This window comes from Somniosus microcephalus, chromosome 4 (assembly GCF_052327205.1).
Source record: "Somniosus microcephalus isolate GS21.2 chromosome 4, FLI_Smic_1.0, whole genome shotgun sequence".
NCBI lineage: Eukaryota > Metazoa > Chordata > Chondrichthyes > Squaliformes > Somniosidae > Somniosus > Somniosus microcephalus.
This window is the reverse complement of record NC_140990.1, coordinates 82494941-82522194: the sequence shown is the minus strand read 5'-3', so window position 1 is coordinate 82522194 and position 27254 is coordinate 82494941. Positions and strand designations below refer to the sequence as shown.

Genomic DNA, 27254 nt, shown 5'->3' with positions numbered 1-27254 from the left:
GTCCTCCCAGCTCAGCCCTCTTCCTATTGGTCAGCGCTCCCGTCAGTCAGAAGCACATTGCACCGGTTCACTGCACCACCCCGCGTGGCTCAATCCGCTCCGTTCGGCGTCCGCAGAGGTCCCGCCCGACACTCAGGTTTGTTTTTTCTCGTATTTTACTTTATAATCTCGCTCTCCGCTCCCCACTCACCTCGATTTAAATCGATTCCCCAACACTTTACCCCGGCCGCTGATTCCGCCTCTTCCTCGGGCCCAGCCTTCCTCTGCTCTCCGGAGGCCCCGCGCAGGCGCACTGGCAGTCTGGTTTTGTGGCGAGAGGCCGAATGAGAATGCCCGGCCCCGCCTCTCCACATTTAAAGGGACATCCACCCCCTCCGCATTTAAAAGGAGACCCACCCCCGCCACATTTAGAGGGACACCCACCCCCTCCACATTTTCCCCCCCTCCACAAAGGGACACCCATTTCCTCCACATTTAAAGGGACTCTCTCCCCCCCCCCCCTCTTCTTCAGCTTAAACAAAGAAGAAACATAGAAGATAGGAACAGGAGGCGGCCATTTGGCCCCTCGAGCCTGCTCCACCACTCAGTGAGATCATGGCTGATCATCCAAATTCAGTACCCTGTCCCTGCTTTCTCCCCATATCCCTTGATCCCTTTAGCCTTAAGAAATACATCTAACTCCTTCTTGAATATATTTAAAGAATTGGCCTCTACTGCCTTCTATGGTAGAGAATTCCACAGGTTCACCACTCTCTGGCTGAAGTAATTCCTCCTCATCTCGAAGTCTAAGGATAAGGGGTAAGCCATTTAGGACAGAGATGAGGAGAAATTTCTTCACCCAGAGAGTGGTGAACCTGTGGAATTCTCTGACAAGGCAGTTGAGGCCAATTCATTAAATATATTCAAGAAGGAGTTAGATATATTTCTTAAGGCTAAAGAGATCAAGGGATATCGGGAGAAGACCGTGACAGGGTACTGAATTTGGATGATCAGCCATGATCTCATTGAATGGCGGAGCAGGCTCGAGGGGCCGAATGGCCTACTCCTGCTCCTATCTTCTATGTTTCTATGCGACCCCTGCTTCTGGAATCCATGACCATCGGTAACATCCTTCCTGCATCTAGTCTGTGTAGTCCTGTTAGAATTTTATACGTTTCAATGAGAGCCCCTCTCATTCTTCTAAACTCCAACGAGTATAAGCCCAATCGACCCAATCTCCCCTCATACGTCATTCCTGCCATCCCAGGTATCAGCCTGGTGAATCTTCGCTGCACTCCCTCCATGGCAAGAACATCCTTCCTCAGATAAGGCGACCCTGTTAAATCCGTGAATCTTAAGGTATGGTGTTCTTCAATAAATAGACGGAGACTGCAGATTAACAATCAACAGGTGTTTACTGGATGAGGGTAGTCTAAAAACTAACAGTACAGATCCCTACTCAGGGTTTATATACAAGTGTGGTCACTGCCGGTACTACAGTATACAGGAGCTATAAAGGTAGTTCTCTCTTAAAAGGTACATACACTACAATGCCTCCCCTTTTAGATTAACAGTACCATAACATTCAAATAACAGTTAACACTTTTAACATGCACATTAACTGAAATAGTCCATTTATAGATTCAGTCTTTGGGGAGGCTTCCTGATCCTTTCTGGATAGCGCCTTTCTGAAGTGTCTTGTTCTTGGTGCGGAGGCGATTCTGGCCCCCTGTCGTCGGTTAGTTCATCAGCTTCCGATGCTACGGTTTCTGGGGTAGATGCTACCGGTATGTCGGGTTCATCACCAGGTACGCGAGACCTGGGGTTGACTCGTTCTTGTGACGCTAGGATCTGGTCAACATGGCGTCTCACAATGTTCTCCCCAGCATCCACTGTGTACATTAGTGGCCCCTGCCGTGTGCATATCATCCCTGGTTGCCATTTCTCTGTTCGGTAGTCGCGGGCCAAGACTGGTTGTCCTACATTGAAGCTCGTCGGCTTCTCATTGATGTGCTGGAATTGCTTTTTCTCAACATTTCTTCGTACATTTGGTCTGAGCAAATCCAGACGAGATCTCAACCTTCGGTTAAAGAACATTATGGCCGGGGTCTGGTTGGTAACTGCATGTGTCGCATTTCTGTAGGCTAACAGGAAATTGTCCACCTTTTGCTGCAGTGGAATGTTGTCATCGCACATGGCCCTTACTGCCTTTTTAAAGGTTTGTACAAACCTCTCAGCCAATCCATTTGTGGCTGGATGATACGGGGCGGATGTGTAATGCCTTACCCCATTCCTTCTCATAAATTTCCGAAACTCTTCGGACACAAACTGTGGTCCGTTATCAGAGCAAATCTGTTCTGGCAAGCCGTTCCTGGCAAATATGGTCCGTAGGACTGCAATCGTTTTCTCCGTAGTGGTGGAGGACATTTTGATCACCTCAGGCCATTTCGAGTGTGCATCCACTGCTATTAAGAACATTGAGTCCATGAATGGACCAGCAAAATCAATATGCACCCGTTGCCATGGAGAGGAGGGCCACTCCCATGGGTGTAGAGGGGCATGTGGTGGTGCATTTTGGACCTTCTGGCATCCTGAGCAGCTCTTTGTCAGGTCCTCGATTTGTTGATCGATCCCCGGCCACCACACATAAGCCCTAGCAAGGCTTTTCATTTTCACCCCTCCCAGATGGCCTTCGTGAAGCTCATTGAGCACTCTCTCCCTTAACTTGGGTGGAATTACCACTCGTGATCCACACATCAATGTCCCCTGGCATACTACATAAGAATATAAGAAATAGGAGCAGGAGTAGGCCAATCAGCCCCTCAAGCCTGCTCCGCCATTCAATAAGATCATGGCTGATCTGATCCTAACCGCCAATCTACTATCACAGAACCATCTCCTGAATCTAACAGAATTAGACACACGAAATAGGAGCAGGATCAGGCTACACGGCCCCTGGGCCCGCTCCGCTACCCACAGGGCCATGTCCGATCCGAACCTAGACTCATGTCCAAATTCCTGCCCGCTCCCTGTAACCCTTAATTCCCTTTACTTCTAGGAAACTGTCTATTTCTGTTTTAAATTTATGTAATGATGTAGCTTCTACAGCTTTTTGGGGCAGCATATTCCATGGACCTACCACCCTCTGAGTGAAGTAGTTCCTCCTCATCTCAGTTTTGAAAGAGCAGCCCCTTATTCTAAGACTATGCCCCCTAGTTCTAGTTTCACCCATCATCGGGAACATCCTCCCCGCATCCACCCGATCCAACCCCTTCACAATCTTATATGTTTCAATAAGATCGCCTCTCATTCTTCTGAACTCCAATGAGTAGAGTCCCAATCTACTCAACCTCTCCTCATATGTCCATCCCCTCATCCCTGGGATTAACCGAGTGAACCTTCTTTGTACTGACTCGAGAGCAAGTATGTCTTTTCTTAAGTATGGACACCAAAACTGTATGCAGTATTCCAGGTGCGGTCTCACCAATACCTTGTACAACTGAAGCAATACCTCCCTATTTTTATATTCTATCCCCCTAGCAATGAAAGCCAACATTCCATTGGCCTTCTTAATCACTTGCTGCACCTGCATACTAACCTTTTGAGTTTCGTGCACCAGGACCCCCAGATCCCTTTGTACTTCAGTACTTTCCAGTTTCTTGCCATTAAGATAATAACTTGCTCTACGATTTTTCCTGCCAAAGTGCATAACCTCACACTTTCCAGTATTGTATTCCATCTGCCAAATCTCTGCCCACTTACTTAGCCTGTCTATGTCCCCTTGCAGGTTTTTTATGTCCTCCTCACTCACTACTTTCCCTCCCATCTTAGTATCATCTGCAAACTTTGATATGTTACACTCGGTCCCCTCCTCCAAATCGTTAATATAGATTGTAAAGAGTTGGGGACCCAGCACTGACCCCTGCGGAACACCACTAGTTACTGATTGCCAGTCTGAGAATGAACCATTTATCCCAACTCTCTGCCTTCTGTTAGATAGCCAATCCTCTATCCATGCCAGAATATTACCCCCAATCCCGTGATTTTTTATCTTAAGCAATAATCTTTTGTGTGGCACCTTGTCAAATGCCTTTTGGAAGTCTAACTACACTACGTCCACTGGTTCCCCTTTATCCACCCTATATGTTACTTCCTCAAAGAACTCCAGCAAATTTGTCAAACATGACTTCCCCTTCATAAAACCATGTTGACTTTGTCCTATTAAATTATGATTATCCAAATGTCCTGTTACTGTCTCCTTAATAATGGACTCCAAAATTTTACTTACCACAGATGTTAGGCTAACCGGTCTATAGTTTCCAGCCTTCAGTCTACTGCCCTTTTTAAATAAGGGTGTTACATTAGCAGTTTTCCAGTCTGCCGGGACCTTTGCTGAGTCCAGGGAGTTTTGGAAAATTATTACTAATGCATCCACAATCCCTACCGCCACTTCCCTCAAGACCCTAGGATGTAAGCCATCAGGTCCAGGGGATTTATCCGCCTTGAGTCCCATTATTTTACCGAGTACCACTTACTTAGTGATTTTGATCGTGTTTAGCTCCTCCCCCCCTATAGCCCCCTGTTTGTCCAGTGTTGGGATATTCTTAGTGTCCTCTACTGTAAAGACTGATACAAAATATTCATTCAGTGTTTTTGCCATCTCCATATTTCCCACCATTAATTTCCCGGTCTCATCCTCTAAGGGACCAACATTTACTTTAGCCACCCTTTTTCTTTTTATATAACTATAAAAACTCTTACTATTTATATTTTTTGCTAATTTACTTTCATAATCTATCTTCCCTTTCTTAATCAATCTTTTTGTTATTTTTTGCTGTCTTTTAAAGTTTTCCCAATCCTCTATCCTCCCACTAGATTTGGCTACCTTATATGCCCTTGTTTTTAGTCGAATACTATCCTTAATTTCTTTACTTAGCCACGGATGGCTGTCTTTTCTTTTACACCCTTTTCTTCTCAGTGGAATATTTTTTTTTTGGGAGTTGTAAAATAACTCCTTAAATGTACACCACTGATCATGTATTGTCTTACCCTTTAATCTATTTTCCCAATCCACTCTACTCAATTCCACTCTCATACCTTCATAGTCTCCTTTATTCAAGCTTAGCACGCTTGTTTGAGATCCAACCTTCTCACCCTCTAATTGAATATGGAATTCAACCATGTTATGGTCACTCATTCCAAGGGAATCCTTTACTAGGACATTTTTAATTAATCCTGTCTCGTTACACAGGACCAGATCTAAGGTTGCTTGCCCCCTGGTCGGTTCAGTTACATACTGCTCAAGAAACCCATCCCTAATACACTCAATGAACTCATCCTCAAGGCAGCCCTGCCCAATTTGATTTGTCCAATTAATATGATAGTTAAAATCCCCCATAATTATAGATGTTCCCTTATTACAAGCCTCAACTATTTCCTGATTGATACTCCGTCCAACAGAGTTGCAACTGTTCGGAGGCCTATAGACAACACCCACTAGTGTTTTTTTCCCCTTATTATTCCTTATCTCCACCCAAACTGTTTCATTATCCTGATCTTTTGACCCAATATCATTTCTCTGTATTACAGTGATTCCTTCCTTTATTAACATAGCCACCCCACCTCCCCTTCCTTCCTGCCTGTCCTTCCTGATCGTTAAATAACCTGGTATGTTTAATTCCCAGGCATTGTCACCCTGCAGCCATGTTTCTGTAATGGCCACAAGATCATACCCATATGTAGTTATTTGTGCCATTAACTCGTCTATTTTGTTACGAATGCTACGTGCATTCAGATGGAGAACTTTCAAATATGTTTTGTGACACTCAGTTCCTGCTTTTGCCCTTTTTATTACTTTACCTTTTACTCCATACCTTCTGCCCCTTCCTGACACACTCTGGTTTTTAATTTCCCCACTGCTACCTAAGTCTATGACCTTCTCTGTTGTCATTTTTATTATTTGCTCTCTAGGAACCTCCCCCCCACTAGTTAGTTTAAAGCCCTCCCTACAGCCCTAGTTATATGATCCGCCAGGACTCTAGTCCCAGCACTGGCCAAGTGAAGCCCGTCCCAACGGAACAGCTCCCTCCTGCCCCAGTACTGGTGCCAGTGTCCCAGGAAGCAAAACCCATTTCTCCCACACCAGTCTTTGAGCCACGCATTTAACTCTCTAATTTTATTTGTCCTAGCCAAATTTGCTCGTGGCTCAGGTAATAATCCAGAGATTATTACCCTTGAGGTTCTGTTTTTTAATTTGACCCCTAGCTGCTCATACTCCTTTAACAGAACCGGCTTCCTAGTCTTTCTGCGTCGTTTGTACCAACATGGACCACGACAACTGGATCCACCCCCTCCCACTGCAAGTTTCTTTCCAGCCCAGAGGAGATGTCCTTAACCCTGGCACCAGGTAGGCAACACAGCCTTCGGGACTCTCGCTCTCGGCTGCAGAGAACTCTATCTATCCCCCTAATAATACTATCCCCTATCACTACAACATTTCTATTTACTCCCCCCTCTTGAATGGCCCCCCGTTCCACCGTGCTGTGGCCAGGTTGCTCATCCTCCCTGCAGTCCCTGCTCCTGTCCCCACAGGGAGTAAGAACCTTGAACCTGTTGGACAAGAGCAAGGGCTGCGGCTCCTCCAGCTCTACCTCCTGGATCCCCGTACCTGCCTCACTCGTAGTCACACCGTCCTGTCCCTGACCATGGGCTACATCTGAATTAATTAACTTCATAGGTGTGACCACCTCCTGATACATAGAGTCCAGGTACTTCTCCCCCTCCCTGATGTGTCGCAGCGTCTGAAGCTCAGACTCCAGCTCATCAGCACGGAGCTGGAGTTCCTGTAGCAGCAGACACTTGTCACAGACGTAATCACCATGAGCCTCAATGGGGTTCACCGGCTCCCACATCTCGCAACAGTAACACATCACCTGCTCCATTCTATGTAATAAATTTAATTTTTTATTGTTAGTTATGGACACCCTCTGCCCGATTTTAGATGCTAGTATCCCCTTTAATTAATTGGATTAAAATTAAATCAATCCCTCTAATTACACCAGCTGACAGCTGTTCTCTTCTGGATGAGAATGCTGGCAACAGTGAGTCGCCATGTGTTGGCCATCCCTTCACCGTCAAATCATATACCCGAGACAGTGTCGGATCATTTCGGGTCTCCTTCTCTATATCCGCATTAGTTACTGGCAAGCGTTCAATTATAGTTGAATAAAATATTTCGACAGGGTCCACTGCTGGTACTTCCTCCACAGTAAGCAATGGCAGGCGTGATAGCCCATCAGCGTTTCCATGCTGTTTCGTGCCCTTATACTCTATTTCATATTGGTTCGCCCCTAGAAAAAGGGACCATCTTTGTAGCCGTTGCGCAGTCATCACCGGAACGCCCTTCTTTGGATTAAAGATGGAGACAAGTGGTTGGTGGTCAGTCAGCAAGGTGAACTTCTACCCATGCAGATAGTGGTTGAACTTTTTCACTCCCCATACTAGGCTGAGGGCCTCCCTGTCAATCTGGGCGTAGTTGCGCTCGGCTGAGGTTAGTGACCGAGACGCAAAGGCTACTGGCCTCTCAAAACCGTCTGGGAATTTGTGCGACAGCACCGCTCCAATACCATAGGGTGATGCATCACACGCCAACCGAATTGGTCGTGCTGGGTTGAAATGAGCCAACACCTCTTTTGATGTGATCAATTCTTTGCACTTCTGGAAAGCTCGTTTACTTTCGTCATTCCACTTCCATGGTACCCCCGTTTGCAGTAGGGTGTTCAGTGGGTGTAATACTGTAGACAAATTTGGTAAGAACTTATGGTAGTAGTTCACCAGCCCGAGGAACGACCTCAGTTGTGACACATTTTCCGGTGCTGGAGCCTTGACTACTGCCTCAATCTTTTCAGGGGACTTATGTAACCCCTCTTCATCAATAACGTTGCCACAATACGAGATCTGCTTCTGGAAAAACTCGCATTTGTGGCGATTAGCTCATAGCCCATATTCCTTCAATCTGGTGAGCACCTGCTCCAGGTTGGCGAGATGATCACTGTCATTTTCGCCCGTGACCAGGATGTCGTCCAAATAACACTGGGTCCCTGGAATCCCTTGCAGGACTTGATCCATTGCCCTTTGCCAAATAGCCGGAGCTGATGCTACCCCGAACACCAGCCGGTTGTATTGGTAGAGACCTTTGTGAGTGTTGATCGTGAGGTATTGTTTCGAGGCTTCTTCTACCTCCATTTGCAGGTACGCCTGGGCCAGATCAATCTTAGTGAAGCGTTTTCCTCCAGATATCGAGGCGAAATTATCTTCAATCCGCGGAAGCGGATATTGTACCGTGTGAAGGACTGGGTTCACTGTCACCTTGAAGTCCCCACAGATGCGAACCTTCTTTGGTTCCCCAGGCGTATTACTCAACGACCTCTTCATTACAGGAATGATGGGTGTAGCCCACTCGCTCCAGTCCACTTTGGACAGTACTCCTGAACGTTCCAAACCTTCCAGCTCTGCTTCGACGGCTGGGCGGATCGCATAAGGCACCGGTCTGGCCTTAAAAACTCTGGGCTTGCATTTTCATCTATTTTGATCGTCGCTGTTATGCCTTTTAGTGTTCCGAGTCCCTCCTGGAACACTTCTTGTGCGTCAGTTAGCATTTTTGACAGTCGTCCAGGTGTGACGTCGTCATCCTTTTTGGTCTCTACCGTCAGTGCCTGTATGGAATGCCAATCTAACTGTATCTTCCGGATCCGTTCTCGTCCTAGTAGTGGTGGTCCTCCATCTGGCAATACATATAGATCAATTTTTGGTGTTTCGTTGCCGTTGTATATCACGTTCACCCTTATTTTTCCTTTGGGGTAGACTTTTTGCCCCATGTACGTCTTCAAGACAATCTCTGTATCTCTCAAGGGTATATGTGAGAATAGCCGCTTGTAGTCCCGTCGGTTTATGACTGTTAGGGCTGATCCTGTGTCCAATTCCATTTTCACTTGGACTCCGTCTATCTTGAGTGTGACCCAGATAGTTTGGTGATCCTCCATTTTGATTACATTATGTAGTTTCAGACAACCCAGCTCCTTGCTTCCGGAGTCTGTATCACTTTTCTGTTCGTCTGAACTACTCTCCGTCACCTTGTGTACCTTTTTGTACTTCTCCTGTGGAGATTTCATGCTGCTGGTTTTCTTTCCCGATCTGCAGACTCTTGCTATGTGTCCTGCTTTTCCACACTGTCTGCACACTTGGTCCTTGAACCAACAATGCTTCTGGTCGTGTGTTGTTCTGCCGCAGCGATAACACTTCACTGCTCCATATGACATTTCATTGGTGCCATATTCTTCCGGTCTCCGTTGTATCTCTGCAGCGCCCCGTGCGGCTGCTTCGTGTGATACTGCCATGCTGAAAGCCTTATCCAGCGTAAGATCCTTTTCTGATAGAAGCCGTTTCTGGGTTCCTTCACTTTGAAGCCCACACACAAACTTGTCCCTTAACGTATCTGCTAGTCCCATTCCAAACTGGCAGTGTTTCGATAGCTTGCGCAGTTCCGTTAAATACTCAGCATTACTTTCATCTTTATGCTGGTTCCTTTTGTGGAACTTAAATCTTTCTGCTATCAGCAGCGGTGTGGGGTTTAAGTGGTCCTGTAGGGTTGCCACTGTGCTTTCAAAATCCTTATCCACTGGCTTCTCTGGGGTTACTAGGTTTCGCAGTAAACCATACGTTTTTGCACCCATGGAATTCAACAATACCAGTGCTTTCCTGGCATCTGGCACTTCATTCGCCTTGCAGTACACTTCAATGCGTTCCACATATGTCGCGCAATCTTCGACTTCATTGTCGAACGCTGTGACACTGCCACTCTTCGGCATCCCTGGGTGTGGTTAGACTGGCTAAAATGGCGTCTCCCGTGCTCTCCCTTCTTCTCCGATGGCTCAAAATGGCGTCTCCCGCGCTTCCCTTTCTTCCCGCGCTCGCCCTTCTCCGCTGCGGCTTCAAAAATGGCGTCTCCCGCGCTCTCCCTTCTTCTCCGCGGCTCAAATGGCGTCTCCCGCGCTTCCTTTCTTCCCCCGCGGACGCTGCTCAGCCCTTGAGCACTGGCTGCGCTCTGCGCGTCTCTCTCGTTGCCACCGCTCGGTCCTGAACCCCGGCTGTGCTTTCCCCTCTCTCTCTTTTTGTTTTCCGTCGACGCCGCTCGGTCTTCAACCCCTGGCTGCGCCCTGTGTGCTTTACCCTCTCTCTTACCCCGTCGACGCTGCTCGGCCTTTTCTGTGCCGTCGGTCGGCTCCAGCCGCCGCTGTCCGGGAAGGGTCTGCGCCGTACCTGTTGCCAGCCTGTTGCTGGATCGTCGTGGCTGGAGAACCATGCCCAGCTCTCAACAGCCTCCCCTGCGATGCTCACTCTCTGCCGGATGACTGGGCGGTTGCTCGTGGTTGACGCCCGTGCTTCTGGCCTCGACTTTCTTCCACTGTCCTCCAGGAGCGAATCCCTGGGAGGAAATGTAGAGTTGCAGGTAGGTTCGAATCGACCTCGTCGCCACTGTTAAATCCGTGAATCTTAAGGTATGGTGTTCTTCAATAAATAGACGGAGACTGCAGATTAACAATCAACAGGTGTTTACTGGATGAGGGTAGTCTAAAAACTAACAGTACAGATCCCTACTCAGGGTTTATATACAGGTGAGGTCACTGCCAGTACTACAGTATACAGGAGCTGTAAAAGTAGTTCTCTCTTAAAGGTACATACACTACAGACCCAATCTCTCCCTATACGTCATTCCTGCCATCCCAGGTATCAGTCTGGTGAATCTTCGCCGCACTCCCTCCATGACAAGGACATCCTTCCTCAGATAAGGCAACCAAAACTGCACACAATACTCAAGGTGTGGTCTCACCAAGGCCCTGTACAACTGCAGCAAGACATCCTTGCTCCGGTACTCAAATCCTCTCGCTATGCAATTTGCCTTCTTAACCGCCTGCTGCACCTGCATGCTTACCTTCAGCGACTGGTGCACAAGGACACCCAGGTCTCGTTGCACTTCCCCTTCTCCCAATCTATTACCGTTCAGATAATAATTTGCCTTCCTGTTTTTGCCACCAAAGTGGATAACCTCGCATTTGTGGGGAGGGGGCCGAATGAGCATGCGCAGCCCTGCCCCTCCACATTTAAAGTGACACCCACCCACTCCACATTTAAAGTGACTCTCCCCCCCGCCCCCCCGTCGTGTGTTCTTCTGATTAAAGGGTCGGTGACAATTCCCCCGGCCACTGCACTTTAGCAAGGATCTGAAAGACCATGAGAGCCAGCCAGTGGCTCAGTTGGGAGCACCCTCGTCTGAGTCAGAAAATTCTGGGTTCATAGTCCTCACTCCAGGGACTCGAGCGCATAAATCTAGGCTGACGCGCTGGGGCAGTGCCGAAGGAGTACCGCACTGTCGGAGGGGTGGTGCTTAGGGGGCGCGGCCCTGTCGGAGGGGCGGTACTGAGAGAGTGCCGCGCTGTCGGAGGGGCAGTACTGAGGGAGCGCCGCGCTGTCGGAGGGGCGGTACTGAGGGAGCACTGCGCTGTTGGAGGGACGGTACTGAGGGAGCGCTGCACTGATGGAGGGGCGGTACTGAGGGAGAGCAGCGCTGTCGGAGGGGCAGTACTGAGGGAGCGCGGCCCTGTCGGAGGGGCAGTACTGAGGGAGCGCCGCACTGTCGGAGGGGCAGTACTGAGGGAGCGCCGCACTGTCGGAGGGGCAGTGCTGAGGGAGCGCCGCACTGTCGGAGGGGCAGTGCTGAGGGAGCGCCGCACTGTCGGAGGGGCAGTGCTGAGGGAGCGCCGCACTGTCGGAGGGGCAGTACGGAGGGAGATCCGCACTGTCGGAGGGGCAGTACTGAGGGAGTGCCGCACTGTCGGAGGGGCAGTGCTGAGGGAGCGCCGCACTGTCGGAGGGTCAATACTGAGGGAGCGCCGCACTGTCGGAGGGGCAGTACTCGGAGCGCCGCACTGTCGGAGGGGCGGTGCTGAGGGAGCGCTGCTCCATCGGAGGGGCGGTGCTGGGGGAGCGCTGCTCCATCGGAGGGGCAGTACTGAGGGAGTGCCGTACTGTCGGAGGGGCGGTGCTGAGGGAGCACCGCACTGTCGGAGGGGCGGTAATGAAGGAGCGCTGCAGTGTCGGAGGTGCCGTCCTACAGATGAGACGTTAAACCGAGGCCCCCGTCTGCCCCCTCAGGTGGACGTAAAAGATCCCGTGGTGCTATTTTGAAGAAGTTATCCCCGGTGTTTTGAGCCCAATATTTATTCCTCAATCAACATGACGAAAAAACATTATCTGGTCATTATCACATTGCTGTTTGTGGGAGCTTGCTGTGCGCAAATTGGCTGCCGCGTTTCCCACATTACAACAGTGAATACACTTCAAAAGTACTTCATTGGCTGTAAAGCGCTTTGGGACATCCGGTGGTCGTGAAAGGCAGTTAAGGCGGAGAATGGTATACTGGCCTTCATTACAAGAGGATTTGAGTACAGGAGTAAAGAAGTCTTACTCCAATTATATCTTCTTCTTTCTTCTTAGGCAGTCCCTCGGAACCGAGGATGACTTGCTTCCACATTAAAAATGAGTTCCCAGGTGTAAGGATAAACCAGGAGAGCTTCTTCTCCCCGAGACGGACCCTCTGATACAAAGGGTTGACTGGATCCATGTTTATCTGTAATTTAAACAGAGGTCTGGTCGTGTTCCGAGCTCTTTCCCCTAGAGGAGAGGGTAGAATGGGGGTCTTTAGTGTTAAATGGTTTCACCTGGGTCCATTGCTTCCATCGCATACCCGTCGGTTCCTGTAGACAAACACACGTATCACTTGTCATTAATACAGTACATGGCCCCATCCAACGGGCCCCATTCCCTTTCTTCCGATAACTTGCGTCATTACTTGTTGACCTATTCTGGGCATCTCGTCTGGTTTAAGTCCAGCATTCTGCCTTTCTAGATCTTTAATCTGTTGTTGGTTCCTTACTACTTTATTTACTGCTTGTACCTCCTGATTTAGCTGTACTAAGTATCGCCTTAATCTATCTTGCACTGGTCCTGGTCTTAAATACATACTTTGGTTCTGTCTTCACAAAGGAGGACACAAATAACCTCCCAGAGATGTCGGGGAACATAGAGTCTAATGAGAGGGAGGAACTGAATGAAATCAGTATTTGTAGGGAAATGGTGTTAGGGAAATTGATGGGATTGAAGGCCGATAAATCCCCAGGGCCTGATAATCTACATCCTAGGGTACTTAAGGAAGTGGCCCTAGAAATAGTAGATGCATTGCTGGTCATCTTCCAAACTTCGATAGACTCTGGAACAGTACCCATGGTTTGGAGGGTAGCTAATGTTACCCCTCTGTTCAAAAAAGGTGGTAGAGAGAAAACGGGGAATTATAGACCGGTAAGCCTGACATCGGTAGTGGGGAAAATGCTGCAGTCCATTAAAAAGGATGTAATAGCAGAGTACTTGGAAAAAAGTGACAGGATCGGACAAAGTCAACATGGATTTACAAAAGGTAAATCATGCTTGACTAATCTACTGGAATTTTTTGAGGATGTAACTGGTAAAACAGATAAGGGAGAACCAGTGGATGTGGTGTATTTGGACTTTCAAAAGGCTTTCGATAAGGTCCCACATAAGAGATTAGCGTGTAAAGTTAAGGCACATGGGATTGGGAGCAAGGTATTGACTTGGATAAAGAACTGGTTGGCAGACAGGAAGCAAAGAGTTGGAATTAACGGGTCTTTTTCCGAGTGGCAGGCAGTGACTAGTGGGGTACCGCAGGGATCGGTCCTTGGACCCCAGCTATTCACAATAAATATTAATGATCTGGACGAGGGAACTAGATGTAATATCTCCAAATTTGCAGACAACACAAAGCTGGGTGGGCGTGTGTGCTGTGAGGAGGATGCCGAGAAACTCCAGTATGATTTGGACAGGTTGTGTGATTGGGCAGAAGCATGGCAGATGCAATATAACGTGGATAAATGTGAGGTTATCTACTTTGGTGTCAAAAACAGGAAGGCAGATAATTATCTGAATGGCAATAGATTGGGAGAAGGGGAAGTGCAACGAGACCTGGGTGTCCTTGTGCACCAATCGCTGAAGGTAAGCATGCAGGTGCAGCAGGCGGTTAAGAAGGCAAATGGTATGTTGGCCTTCGTAGCGAGAGGGTTCGAGTACAGGAACAAGGATGTCTTGCTGCAGTTGTACAGGGCCTTGGTGAGACCACACCTTGAGTATTTTGTGCAGTTTTGGTCGCCTTATCTGAGGAAGGATGTTTTGCCATGGAAGGAGTGCAGCGAAGATTCACCAGACTGATACCTGGGATGGCAGGAATGACGTATGAGGAGAGATTGGGTCGATTGGGCTTATACTCGCTGGAGTTTAGAAGAATGAGAGGGGATCTCATTGAAACTTATAAAATTTTAACAGGACTGGACACACTGGATGCAGGAAGGATGTTCCCGATGGTCGGGATGTCCAGAACCAGGGGTCACAGTCTAAAGATAAGGGGTAAGCCATTTAGGACAGAGATGAGGAGGAATTTCTTCACCCAGAGAGTGGTGAACCTATGGAATTCTCTACCACAGAAGGCAGTGGAGGCCAATTCATTAAATATATTCAAGAAGGAGTTGGATATAGTTCTTAAGGCTAAAGGGATCAAGGGATATGGGGAGAAGTCAGGGACAGGGTACCGAAATTGGATGATCAGCCATGATCTCATTGAATGGCGGAGCAGGCTCGAGGGGCCGAATGGCCTACTCCTGCTCCTATCTTCTATGTTTCTATGAACCCCAGGACCAGGCCCCTATAGGGAATAGGTATGCAGATCTAGGTGCAAAACTAGCTGCGGAAGAAATGCAACCAGAGGACGCGTTCAAAAACGAAATAAATATGGTCATGATAGTCAGTGGGGTTCAGGAAGTTAATATAATGGAGCTACAAGAAAATACTAGTAAAGAGGAAAAGGAGAAATGGAGATAAGCTGGCGCGCAATTACAAGATAGAATTTGGAAATGGGGCCCACGTAACCAGGTGGTGGCACCGGAATGTTGTAGACAACAACTGATGGCGCTATACCTTGGTGTAACACATACTGGCAGAAGTAACATGTTGCACCTACTGACACAGTACCGGTGGTGGCCAAAGATGGGTCGGGAAGTAGCGAAATATTGCCACCGCTGTATAATATGCACAAGAATAATGTAGGACGGAGATGTAGAGTTAGAGTAGCAAACCAACCCAGTCCCCAAGGACCCTGGGAAAACTTACCAATTGACTTTACCGGCCCCTTAGTGCAGGACCGGGGCAAGAAATATTGCCTGGTAATAATTGACCAATTTACCAGGTGGGTGGAAGCCTTTGCCACCCGAGACTGCTCTGCAAAAACAGTTGCACTAATATTGGCTACCGAGGTTATACCCCGTTGGGGAGTGCCTCTGCAAATTGACTCAGACAACGGCACTCATTTCACCAGCAAAATAATGAAAGAAATCTGTAAGCTGCTACATGTGACACAAAAATATCACATTACATATCACCCCCAGAGCTCGGAGACGGTAGAAAGAATAGGACACTGAAAAACGCGCTGACAAAAGCCATCCAAGAAACAGGGAAGGGATGGTCGGAATTATTACCCAGCATACTAATGAGGCTGCGAGCCACCCCAGGACGAACGACCGGACTGACCCCCTATGAATTAATGACAGGACGAGCTATGAGACTACCAGAGGATTTGGCTGGAGGAGTGGGAAAACCAGGACCAGTACAAGATAGATTAAGGCGATACTTAGTACAACTAAATCAGAGGTACAAGCACTAAATAAAGAAGTGAGGAACCAACAACAGATTAAAGATCTAGAAAGGCAGAATGCTGGACTTAAACCAGATGAGTTGCCCAGAATAGGTCAACAAGTAATGACGCAAGTTATCGGAAGAAAGGGAATGGGGCCCGTTGGATGGGGCCATGCACTGTATTAATGACAAGTGATACGTGTGTTTGTCTACAGGAACCGATGGGTATGCGATGGAAGCAATGGACCCAGGTGAAACCATTTAACACTAAAGACCCCCATTCTACCCTCTCCTCTAGGGGAAAGAGCCTGGAAGACGACCAGACCTCTGTTTAAATTACAGATAAACATGGATCCAGTCGATCCTTTATATCAGAGGGTCCGTCTCGGGGAGAAGAAGCTCTCCTGGTTTACCCTTACACCTGAGAACTCATTTTTAATGTGGAAGCAAGTCATCCTCGGTTCCGAGGGACTGCCTAAGAAGAAAGAAGAAGATATAATTGGAGTAAGACTTCTTTACTCCTGTACTCAAATCCTCTTGTAATGAAGGCCAGCATACCATTTGCCTTCTTAACTGCCTTTCACGACCACCGGACGTCCCAAAGCGCTTTACACCCAATGAAGTACTTTTGAAGTGTAGTCACTGTTATAATGTAGGAAACGCGGCAGCCAATTTGCGCACAGCAAGCTCCCACAAACAGCAATGTGATAATGACCAGATAATCTGTTTTTTCGTCATGTTGATTGAGGGATAAATATTGGGCTCAAAACACCGGGATAACTTCTTTGAAATAGCACCACAGGATCTTTTACATCCACCTGAGGGGGCAGACAGGGGCCTCGGTTTAACGTCTCATCTGTAGGACGGCACCTCTGACAGTGTGGCGCTCCCTGAGCACTGCCCCTCCGACAATGCGGCTCTTCCGCAGTACTGCCCCGCCGATGGAGCAGCGCTCCCTCAGTACTGCCCCTCCGACAGTGCAGCGCTCCCTGAGGACCGCCCCTCCGACAGTGCAGTGCACCCTCAGTACCGCCCCTCCGACAGTGCGGCGCTCCCTCAGCACCGCCCCTCCGACAGTGCGGCGCTCCCTCAGCACTGCCCCTCCGACAGTGCAGCGCTCCCTCAGTACTGCCCCTCCGACAGTGCGGCGCTCCCTCAGCATTCCCCCTCCGACAGTGCAGCGCTCCCTCAGCATTCCCCCTCCAACAGTGCGGCGCTCCCTCAGCACTGCCCCTCCGCCAGTGCAGCGCTCCCTCAGCATTCCCCCTCCGACAGTGCAGCGCTCCCTCAGCATTCCCCCTCCGACAGTGCGGCGCTCCCTCAGTACTGCCCCTCCGACAGTGCGGCGCTCCCTCAGTACTGCCCCTCCGACAGTGCGGCTCCCTCAGTACTGCCCCACCGACAGTGCGGCGCTCCCTCAGTACTGCCCCTCCGACAGTGCGGCGCTCCCTCAGTACTGCCCCTCCGACAGTGCGGCGCTCCCTCAGTACTGCCCCAGCCTCGCTTTATATGCTCAAGTCCCTGGAGCGGGATTTGAAACCACAACCTTCTGACTCTGCTATCCACTGAGCCACAGCTGACTCCAGTCTTTTACACAGTTTCATCATAACTTCCTTGCTTTTGCATTCTACCCCTCTCCTAAAGCAGGAGAGTTACGATGAATTGTTACAGTTTTTTTTGCAGAGTGACCAAGGCTGTCTGTAGGAAACAATTTTGCATTTCAAAGAAGCTTGTATTGTGAAGCTTCTGCCCCTTTGCCAGGCCCGCTGCCTGCGGCCCCTCTCGCAGATTCCAGCCCCAGCTCTGTGCTGACTGTGCTGCTCTCACCTGGGGACAGCGCGTCACAATCGGCCCCAGCGCACCTGAGCTGGAGAGGAGTCCCCGCCCCCTCGCCGCGCCGCCATTGGTTGGAGGACCAGGACGCCCAGTTCAGTCCTCCCAGCTCAGCCCTCTTCCTATTGGTCCGCGCTCCCGTCAGTCAGAATCACATTGCTCCGGCTCACTCGCCACCTCCGCGCGGTTCAATCCGATCCGTTCGGCGTCCGCGGAGATCCCGCCCGCCCTACTCTCAGTTTTGGTTTTTCTCGTCTTTTTTACTGTATAATCTCGCTCTCCGCTCCCCCCTCACCTCGATTTAAATCGATTCCCCAACACTTTACCCCGGCCGCTGATTCCGCCTCTTCCCCGGGCCCGGTCTTCCGTTAGCTCCCCGGAGGCCCCGCGCAGGCGCACTGACAGTCTCGTGTTATGCTGGGGCCGAATGAGCGTGCGCGGCCCCGCCTCTCCACATTTAAAGGGACACCCACCCCCTCCACATTTAAAGGGACACCCACCCTCTCCACATTTAAAGGGACTCCCTCCCCCTCCACATTTAAAGGGACACCCACCCCTCCACATTTAAAGGGACACCCACCCCCTCCACATTTAAAGGGACACCCACCCCCTCCACATTTAAAGGGACTCCCTCCCCCCCTCTCACGTCCTCTACTGTGGAGGAGGAATTCCTGGAGTGTTTACGGGATGGTTTCCTGGACCAATATTTCGAGGAACCAACCAGAGATCAGGCCATCTTAGACTGGGTATTATGTAATGAGAAAGGATTAATTAGCAATCTTGTTGTACGAGGCCCCTTGGGTCGGAGTGATCATAATATGATCGAATTCTTCATTAAGATGGAGAATGAAGTTGTTGACTCAGAGACTAGGGTCCTAAATTTAAATGAAGGAAACTACGATGGTCTGAGGAGCGAGTTGGGTAGGATTGATTGGGGAATGTCACTCAAAGGGTTGACGGTGGATAGGCAATGGCAAACATTCAAAGACCGCATGGATGAACTACAGAATTTGTTCATCCCAGTTTGGCATAAAAATAAAACAAAAAAGGTGACTCAACCGTGGCTAACGAGGGAAATTAGGGATAGCATAAGATCCAAGGAGAGGACATATAATTTGGCCAGAAAAAGCAGTAAACCTGAGGATTGGGAGCAGTTTAGGATTCAACAAAGGAGGACAAAGGGATTAATTAAGAAGGGGAAAATAGAATATGAGAGTAAGCTTGCAGGCAACATAAAAACTGACTGTAAAAGCTTTTATAGATATGTGAAGAGAAAAAGAACATAAGAACATAAGAAGTAGGAGCAGGAGTAGGCCATACGGCCCCGCACCGACATTCAATAGGATCATGGCTGATCCAAACCTAGACTCACGTCCACTTCCCTGCCCGCTCCCCGTGACCCCTAATTCCCTTATCAGCTAGCAAATTCCATAGATTTACCACCCTCTGAGTGAAGAAGTTTCTCCTCATCTCAGTTATGAAACAGCAGCCCCTTAATTCTAAGATTATGCCCCCTAGTTCTAGTCTCACCCATCAGTGGAAACATTCTCCCCGCATCCTCCCGATCAAGCCCCCTCACAATCTTATATGTTTCGATAAGATCGCCTCTCATTCTTCTGAATTCCAATGAGTAGAGGCCCAACCTACTCAACCTTTCCTCATAAGTCAACCCCCTCATCTCCGGAATCAACCGAGTGAACCTTCTCTGAACTGCCTCGAGAGCAAGTATATCTTTTCTTAAATATGGAAACCAAAACTGTACGCAATATTCCAGGTGTGGCCTCACCAATACCCTGTATAACTGCAGCAAGACTTCCCTGCTTTTATACTCCATCCCCCTTGCAATAAAAGCCAAGATTCCAGTGGCCTTCCTGATCACCTGCTGTACCTGCATACCAACCTTCTGTGTTTCATGCACCAGGACCCCCAGATCCCTTTGTACTGCAGCACTTTGCAGTTTCTCTCCATTTAGATCATAACTTGCTCTTTGATTTTTTCTGCCAAAGTGCATAACCTCACACTTTCCAACATTATATTCCATCTGCCAAATTTCTGCCCACTCACTTAGCCTGTCTATGTCCTTTTGCAGGTTTTTTATGTCCTCCTCACTCACTGCTTTCCCTCCCATCTTTGTATCGTCGGCAAACTTGGATATGTTGCACTCGGTCCCCTCCTCCAAATCGTTAATATAGATTGTAAAGAGTTGGGGTCCCAGCACTGACCCCTGCGGAACACCACTAGTCACTGATTGCCAACCCGAGAATGAACCATTTATCCCAACTCTCTGTTTTCTGTTAGATAGCCAATCTTCCACCCATGCCAGTATATTACAGGTAGACTATCCCTTATCCGAAAACCTCGGGACCAGCCGTGTTTCGGTTTTCGGAGAATTTCGGATTTCGGAAGGTGGGTCGGCAGGGGTCTGCGGGGGGGTCGGCGGGGGGTCGTGCGCACGACTTACGCTGACGCTCAGCGTAAGTCGGTCGGGGTCGGCGGGGGCCGGCGGGGGGTCGTGCGCACGACTTACGCGCAGCGTAAGTCGGCGGGGGTCCGCGGGGGGGTCGGCGCGGGGGTCGGGTCCGCGGGGGGTCGTGCGCACGACTTACGCTGGACTTAAGCTGACCGAAAAAACCTTCGGTTTTTAGAGGGTTTCGGTTTTCGGAAGTCCGGATAAAGGGTAGTCTACCTGTACCCCCAATCCCGTGATTTTTTATCTTGTGCAGTAATCTTTTGTGTGGCACCTTGTCAAATGCCTTTTGGAAGTCCAAATACACCACATCCACTGGTTCCCCTTTATCCACCCTGTTTGTTACATCCTCAAAGAATTCGAGCAAATTTGTCAAACATGACTTCCCCTTTATAAAACCATGCTGACTCTGTCCGATTAAATTATGCTTATCCAAATGTCCTGTTACTGCTTCCTTAATAATGGACTCCAACATTTTACCAACCACAGGTGTTAGGCTAACTGGTCAATAGTTTCCAGCCTTTTGTCTACCTCCCTTTTTAAATAAGGGCGTTACATTAGCAGTTTTCCAATCTGCTGGGACTTTGCCTGAATCCAGGGAGTTTTGGAAAATTACCACCAATGCATCCGCAATCCCCACCGCTACCTCTCTCAAGACCCTAGGATGTAAGCCATCAGGTCCAGGGGATTTATCCGCCTTAAGTCCCATTATCTTACCGAGTACCATCTCCTTAGTGATTTTAATCGTGTTTTGCTCCTCCCCCCCCATAGCCCCCTGTTTGACCAGTGTTGGGATATTTTTAGTGTCCTCTACTGTAAAGACTGATACAAAATATTTGTTCAGCGTTTTTGCTATCTCCATGTTCCCCACTACTAATTTCCCGATCTCTTCCTCTAAGGGACCAACATTCACTTTAGCCACCCTTTTTCTTTTTATATAACGGTAGAAACTCTTGCTATCTGTTTTTATATTTTTTGCTAGTTTACTTTCATAATCTATCTTCCCTTTCTTAATTAATCTTTTAGTTATTCTTTGCTGGCTTTTAAATGCTTCCCAATCTTCTATCCTCCCACTAGATTTGGCTACTTTATACGCCCTTGTTTTCAGTCGGATACTATCCTTTATTACTTTACTTAGCCACGGCTGGCTGTCTTTTCTTTTACGCCCCTTTTTTCTCAGTGGAATATATTTTTCTTGAAAGTTGTGAAATATCTCCTTGAATGTACACCACTGCTCATGTACCGTCTTACACCTTAATCTATTTTCCCAGTCCACTTTAGTCAACTTTGCTCTCATACCTTCATAGTCTCCTTTATTTAAGCTTAATACGCTGATTTGAGATCCAACTTTCTCACCCTCCAACTGAATTTGGAATTCAACCATGTTATGGTCACTCATTCCAAGGGGATCCTTTACTAGGACATTTTTTATTAATCCTGTCTCATTACACAGGACCAGATCTCAGATTGCCTGCCCCCTGGTTGGTTCAGTAACATACTGCTCAAGGAACCCGTCCCTAATGCACTCTATGAACTCTTCCTCAAGGCTGCCCTGCCCAATTTGATTTGTCCAGTCAATATGAAAGTTAAAATCTCCCATGATTATAGCTGTTCCCTTATTACAAGCCCCAACTATTTTCTGATTTATACTCCGACCAATAGAGTTGCAACTGTTAGAAGACCTATAGACTACGCCCACGAGTGACTTTTTCCCCTTATTATTCCTTATTTCCACGCAAACCGTTTCACTATCCTGATTCTTTGACCCAATATCATTTCTCACTATTGCAGTGATTCCATCCTTTATTAACACAGCCACCCCACCTCCCTTTCCTTCCTGTCTGTCGTTCCTAATAGTCAAATACCCCTGGATGTTTAGTTCCCAGTCATGGTCACCCTGCAGCCATGTCTCCGTAATGGCCACCAGATCATACCCATGTGCAGTTATTTGTACCATCAACTTGTCTATTTTGTTACGAATGCTGCGTGCATTCAGATAAAGAACTTTTAAATATGTTTTGTGACAATTTATTCCTGCTTTTACCCCCTTTACTACTTTACCTTTATCTTTATATATTCTGTCCCTTCCTGACACGCTCTGGTTTTTAATTCCCCCACTGCTACCTTGCTCTATTGCCTTCTCCGCTGACATTTTTATTTTTCGCTCTCTTGAAACCTCCCCCCCACTAATTCGTTTAAAGCCCTCTCTACAGCCCTAGCTATTCGATTCACCAGGATTCTAGTCCCAGCACTGGCCAAGTGAAGTCCGTCCCAACGGAACAGCTCTCTCCTGTCCCAGTACTGGTGCCAGTGTCCCAAGAAGCAAAACCCATTTCTCCCACACCAGTCTTTGAGCCACACATTTAACTCTCTGATTTTATTTACCCTTGCCAAATTTGCTCATGAGGGCAGGTACAGCACGGGTTAGATACAGAGTAAAGCTCCCTCTACACTGTCCCATCAAACACTCCCAGGGCAGGTACAGCACGGGTTAGATACAGAGTAAAGCTTCCTGTACACTGTCCCATCAAACACTCCCATTGCAGGTACAGCACAGGTTGAATACAGAGTAAATCTCCCTCTACACTGTCCCATCAAACACTCCCAGGGCAGGTACAGCACGGGTTAGAAACAGAGTAAAGCTCCCTCTACAATGTCCCATCAAACACTCCCAGGGCAGGTACAGCATGGGTTAGATACAGAGTAAAGCTCCCTCTACACTGTCCCATCAAACACTCCCAGGGCAGGTACAGCATGGGTTAGATACAGAGTGAAGCTCACTCTACACTGTCCCGTCAAACACTCCCAGGGCAGGTACAGCACAGGTTAGATACAGAGTAAAGCTCCCTCTACACTGTCCCATCAAACACTCCCAGGGCAGGTACAGCACAGGTTAGATACGGAGTAAAGCTCCCTCTACACTGTCCCATCAAACACTCCCAGGGCAGGTACAGCATGGGTTAGATACAGAGTAAATCTCCCTCTACACTGTCCCATCAAACACTCCCAGGGCAGGTACAGCACGGGTTAGATACAGAGTAAAGCTCCCTCTACACTGTCCCATCAAACACTCCCAGGGCAGGTACAGCACGGGTTAGATACAGAGTAAAGCTCCCTCTACACTGTCCCATCAAACACTCCCAGGGCAGGTACAGCACGGGTTAGATACAGAGTAAAGCTCCCTCTACACTGTCCCATCAAACACTCCCAGGGCAGGTACAGCACGGGTTAGATACAGAGTGTCAGCCGTGGCTCAGGCGGCAGCACTCTCTCTCCTCTGAGTCAGAAGGTTGTGGGTTGATGTCCCACTCCAGAGACTCGAGTGTAAAACTCTGTGCTGCCCCTCCAGTGCAGTGCTGAGGGAGTAAAGCCCAGTGCAGAGTAAAGTTCCCTCTGCACTGCTCCACTAACATGCCTGAGCCCCAAACTCAGAAGAGCGCCCTCTGCTGCATTCCACTTGTCTCAGCAGCGGGAGAAGCAGGTGGTGGAAGTCCCGCCCCTCGGACACCCCGATTGGTTGGAGGATCCGCTGCCACCTCAGTCCTCGGAGCTCCGCCCGCTCTCTCCCTATTGGTCGGAGCTCACGTCAGTCACCGCCGTGGAGTTGATGACGTGCCCCAGTCCGGCTCCCTGCAGAAGACAAGGGGCTGCGGCCGCTCAATCCGCTCCGCTCGGTGCCGGGAGGGCACTGGGACGGTGCGGTTTGTATTTTCTTTTTATTTATCTCCCCGCCCGCGCTTCTCTCCGCTATATATAAAAAACCCTGATAAAACTCACTTTCCGCCGGTGATCCGGACCCTCAGATGGGGTGTGTGCTGAGCATGCGCGGTGCGGGCCGGGCGCCTGTGGAGCAGGAGAGGGTGGGGCTATGGGGCGCATGTGCGGTGTCAGCCACAACTCAGCGCGGCGGCCGGAGCACTTTCTGGAGCGCGGGGGCTTGTGGGGATTGCAGCCGCCATTTACTGTTGATCCTTTCAACCAACCTGTGTAAAATCAGCTTCACTGCCCCTGGGCTGGAAAAGGGAGACATGAGGCAACATTCTCCCTCTTACTCCCTTTCTCAACTCATTTTACAGGGTTTTAGAAGTGGAGCATTTACAGACAGGAAGCTCAGACCAAACATCACCTCAAGATCTGACAGAGTCGCTCGATTCATCAGGACCTGAATATCATCGGCCTTTGCACATGGAAGGAGAGAGCAGTGATCGCAGCGTAGACAAATCGCACACGTGTTCTGTGTGTGGACTCGCCTTCAGTCGATTGCCGGTCTTGACGAGTCACATGCGCCGTCACACTGGGGAGAAACTGGGTAAAGGTGGGGACAACGGGAAGAGCTTCAGTTCCCCATCTGTGTTGGAAGTTCATCGGTGCAGTCAAACCAGGGACAGTCCGTTCACCTGCTCCGTGTGTGGGAAGGGATTCACTCAGACATCCGGCCTGCGGACACACCAGCTTGTTCACACTGATCAGAGACCTTTTAAATGTTCTGACTGTGGGAAGAGGTTTAAAAGCTCCCAGGGGCTGAAGAGACACCAGCGAGTTCACACTGGGGAGAGGCCGTTCACCTGCTCCAAGTGCGGGAAGCGATTCAGTCGTTCTTCCTGCCTGCTGACGCACCAGTGGGTTCACACTGGAGAGAGGCTGTTCAGCTGCTCCATCTGTGGGAAAAGATTCGGTGCTTCATCCACCCTGCGGAGACACCGGTGGGTTCACACTGGGGAGAGCCCCTTCACATGCTCCGTGTGTGGGAAGGGATTCACTCAGTCCTCCAACATGCGGACACACCAGCGAGCTCACACTGGAGAGAGACCGTTCACCTGCTCGGTGTGTGGGAAGGGTTTCAGTGATTCATCCAACCTGCGTGCACACCAGAGAATTCACACTGGAGAGAGGCCGTTCACCTGCTCGGTGTGTGGGAAGGGATTCAGTGATTCGTCCAACCTGCGTGCACACCAGAAGATTCACACTGATGAGAGACCCTTTAAGTGCTCTGACTGTGGAAAGAGGTTTATAAGCAATGGAAACCTGAAGTTACACCAGCGCCATCACGCTGCAGTTAGGTCATTCGTCTGCTCCGTGTGTGGGAAAGGATTCGCTCTGTCATCAGAACAGCTGTCCCATCAGCGAGCTCACACTGACCAGAAACCCTTTAAGTGTTCTGTCTGTGGGAAAAGCTTCAAAAGCTCCAATAGCCTGCTGAGACACCAGCAAGTTCACAATGTTCTGTAGCGCAGGGCCCTGTGGACAGCTGGGAAACCATGATCATGGAATGGATGAATGTTTTATAAATTCTTGTACTGCTGTTGTACTGATGATTCCCTTGATTTGACTGTTCATGGCGTTACATAGAATGTACGGCACAGAAACAGGCCATTCAGCCCAACTGGTCCAAGCCAGTGTTTATGCCCCACACCCACCCTACTTCAATTAACCCGATCAACACATCCTCCCATTCCTTTCTCATGGGAGGATTTGGAGGAGGGGACCGAGTGTAACACATCAAAGTTTGCAGATGATACTAAGATGGGAGGGAAAGTAGTGAGTGAGGAGGACATAAAAAACCTGCAAGGGGACATAGACAGGCTAAGTAAGTGGGCAGAGATTTGGCAGATGGAATACAATACTGGAAAGTGTGAGGTTATGCACTTTGGCAGGAAAAATCGTAGAGCAAGTTATTATCTTAATGGCAAGAAACTGGAAAGTGCTGAAGTACAAAGGGATCTGGGGGTCCTGGTGCACGAAACTCAAAAGGTTAGTATGCAGGTGCAGCAAGTGATTAAGAAGGCCAATGGAATGTTGGCTTTCATTGCTAGGAGGATAGAATATAAAAATAGGGAGGTATTGCTTCAGTTGTACAAGGTATTGGTGAGACCGCACCTGGAATACTGCATACAGTTTTGGTGTCCATACTTAAGAAAGGACATACTTGCTCTCGAGTCAGTACAAAGAAGGTTCACTCGATTAATCCCGGGGATGAGGGGATGGACATATGAGGAGAGGTTGAGTAGATTGGGACACTACTCATTGGAGTTCAGAAGAATGAGAGGCGATCTTATTGAAACATATAAGATTATGAAGGGGTTGGATCGGGTGGATGCAGGGAGGATGTTCCAGATGATGGGTGAAACTAGAACTAGGGGGCATAGTCTTAGAATAAGGGGCTGCTCTTTCAAAACTGAGATGAGGAGGAACTACTTCACTCAGAGGGTGGTAGGTCCATGGAATATGCTGCCCCAAAAAGCTGTCGAAGCTACATCATTACATAAATTTAAAACAGAAATAGACAGTTTCCTAGTAGAAAAGGGAATTAAGGGTTACAGGGAGCGGGCAGGAATTTGGACATGAGTCTAGGTTCAGATAGGTCATGGCCCTGTGGGTAGCGGAGCGGGCCCAGGGGCCGTGTAGCCTGATCCTGCTCCTGTTTTCGTGTGTCTAATGCTGTTAGATTCAGGAGATAGTCCTGTCATAGTGGATTGGCGGTTAGGATCAGATCAGCCATGATCTTATTGAATGGCGGAGCAGGCTCGAGGGGCCAATTGGCCTAACCCTGCTCCTATTCCTTATGTTCTTATGTTCTTATGTGGCTTCTCCTTACATGCATCTATGCTATTCCCCTCAACTACTCCCTGTGGTAGCGAGTTTCACATTCTCACCATTCTTGGGTAAAGAAGTTTCTTCTGAATTCCCTCCTGGATTTATTCATGACCATCTTATATTGATGGCCCCATAAATATGATGAGATTCTGTTAAGCTGACCAGTATGTTGTTGTACTTTGTCTTTTTCTGATGAATGAAACATTACTGAGCCCCTGTACCTGTGTTATGGGATGAAGTGCCAGACAAGTGAAGGCACAACGTCTGGGTGTGAATCTGATAATAGCCTCATGGACCGTATAGGTGTGATAACCAGACAGGCTTGTGGTTATAGTCTGGTCACAGATGGACTAAATTCCCTGAATTAGTAGGAGTTCAGCAGGCGGTCAACAGACGAGTCCAAACAATCCCATTTCCGGAGCGGTAACCAAGCTTGTGTATAAGAACAGGCCACTTAAGCCGTTGTCAGTTGGAACAGACTCGAGAAGATTGCGCGCGAATCCACTGTACTTCTATTCTCCAGATTGAGGGAATTATCACCCGATCTGTGTTATGCAGCGCTCTTAATAAA

The 27254-nt window shown here is 48.8% G+C and overlaps 1 protein-coding gene across 1 annotated transcript; it reads left to right on the top strand.

Annotated features, from left to right (window-relative positions):
• On the top strand, nucleotides 1-27254 carry LOC147119360 (uncharacterized). The gene is made up of 2 exons (XM_085984989.1): nucleotides 1-136; nucleotides 24166-27254. Exon 2 carries the CDS (start codon nucleotides 24275-24277, stop codon nucleotides 25316-25318), a length of 1044 nt encoding a protein of 347 aa, XP_085841115.1. The 5' UTR covers nucleotides 1-136; nucleotides 24166-24274; the 3' UTR covers nucleotides 25319-27254.

Coding starts and splice junctions, on each gene's coding strand:
- LOC147119360 (XM_085984989.1), top strand. CDS start 24,275: ATGGAAGGAGAGAGCAGTGATCGCAGCGTAGACAAATCGCACACGTGT.